At 41.9% G+C, this 1,913-nt stretch overlaps 1 protein-coding gene across 1 annotated transcript; it reads right to left on the bottom strand.

The window, feature by feature from the left end:
* Positions 1 to 487: 487 nt before the first annotated feature.
* On the bottom strand, positions 488 to 1,695 carry LOC145317179 (uncharacterized). Its single transcript, XM_080158132.1, has 2 exons — positions 1,574 to 1,695; positions 488 to 1,465 (listed from the first exon to the last, which is right to left on the bottom strand). Exons 1-2 carry the CDS (start codon positions 1,580 to 1,582, stop codon positions 740 to 742), a joined length of 735 nt encoding a protein of 244 aa, XP_080014258.1. The 5' UTR covers positions 1,583 to 1,695; the 3' UTR covers positions 488 to 739.
* Between the last annotated feature and the right edge of the window lie 218 nt (positions 1,696 to 1,913).

The raw sequence follows: 1,913 nt of genomic DNA, 5'->3' as shown, positions 1-1,913 counted from the left end.
TTAATTTAGAATTCTGTCCAAAAATTGATGTAAATTTACTGAAAATTGACCTGAAAATTGTTTGAATATATAGTCAGGATATATGAAAAGGTCATACTAACATATTAAGACTTTAACAAAGATGCTTCGTCAAAAATATTGTGACTAATCTACCTAGGAATCATAAACAAAAGACAATTATCATTCTGTTTTAAACCAGTATGCAAATTTTGAAATCGAAATCTAACTTATCAAAAGCTCTCCGTTGCGGACTTATGAAGCGTCCCTATATATAATTGGAACAATTTTAACCCATGTACACTACACTCATACAAACTTAAACATAGATATTCAACTTCATTAGTGTGAGGGGTATTAAAAACAGGGATGACAACATCCATAAGTTGTTAAGCACGAAATTATAATCAAATTATATTTAACACCAATTCGCAATCTTCGATTTCTATCTTAACCTGGAATATGCATTTAATAATGAGAAAGAAAAAAATTTAATTACAGAATTTATTGCAATCAAATCGGCACCATATTAATCAATAATTTCAATTACGGACTAGCTTTCTTGGGTTGCTTGAGTTTGATTATCTTGGATAACTCAGATCCTTCCATCACAGCACGAATAAGGTTTGTACACAGTAGTACAAGAAAATGCACAAAAAAATGAATTTTACATCTATGGGTAAATTAAACTATAAGAAAAAGAAAGACTTGTCGGCTACTTTTTCATCAGGTATACCATAAATTACCATCCGTGATGGGCGTAGGCAGCGTGGTGGCCCAGGGCGTAGGTGTGGGTAGTCTCAACAGCTTCGCAGGTGGTCTTGGGTAGAGAGTTCTCAACATCAGCACAGGTAACCTTGGTGATGGTGTGGCAGTGCTCAACCTCAACGGGGACAATCTTCACCTTGGGGTTGTCAACGCAGTGCTGGGTGGTGACCTCACGGCAAGCGTGCTTCACGGTGGCGACAGCGGAGTGGGCAACGGCGTGAGCAGCAGGGAGGACGGGAGCGTGATGGGCAACAGCGACGGGAGCAGCGACAGCGTGAGCGAGAGGAGCGGCAGCATAACCACCATATCCGTAGAAAGCATCAGCATCAGCCTCAGCCTCAGCTTCTCTCTTGTACACACCGTGGTAGGCGTGGGGAGCATCGCACAACACACTGACGACATCCTTGCAAACCTTCTCGTACTCGATCTCCTCGGTTTCTACGGTCTCAGTGGAGCACACATTTTCGGCAAGAGGAGTGCAGGTCTGGGTCAACAAGATCTCATGCTCAACCTTGCAGTTGGGGGCGGCGATAGCGACGGGAGCGGCAACAGCCACAGGGGCGGCGTGGACGGCAGCTACTGGGGCAGCAGCGTGGAGACCAAGGCCGAAGTGACCGGCGTGCAACAGAGCAGGATCAGCCTCGGCATCGGCTGAAGGGGCAGCCATAACGGCGCCAGCGAACAACAGAACTCCAAAAAACTGAAATAAAGAAAAAAATAAATATTTGTATGAATAAAAATATTAACTATAACATTATAACAAATTTAGAAAGAAATGTTTTTTTTATAAGTAGGTTAAATTCTTTACCTTGTTCATATTGAAATTATTGGATTGCACTTCCCACGAGTGAGTATCGAGCTGAAGTGATAATCTAAATCTGACGCACCAAGCTTATATACTCTACAAATGTACTGAGAGTTCTCTCGGCGTCCACAGGCAGTGACTGCCACCCCTCCGGCCGCGAGGGGTGTATACAGGGGTGGCCGTGTGTGCTTGGTCAAATCCTTGCGAAATAGTTTGAGAAAACCAAGGCAAACAATTATTAGGATCAGAGCTTTTAATTAGGTTATTATTTCTTCAATTTAGAAAACTCTATCTTATATGATAAAGTTTTCTATCTAAGCAATTTTTTCCTAATAGAAATAGT

Source organism: Acartia tonsa, chromosome 1, assembly GCF_053477335.1.
Source record: "Acartia tonsa isolate MP-2025a chromosome 1, ASM5347733v1, whole genome shotgun sequence".
Taxonomy (NCBI): domain Eukaryota; kingdom Metazoa; phylum Arthropoda; class Copepoda; order Calanoida; family Acartiidae; genus Acartia; species Acartia tonsa.
The sequence above is the reverse complement of the archived record's forward strand: the minus strand, read 5'-3'. Positions and strand labels throughout refer to the sequence as shown.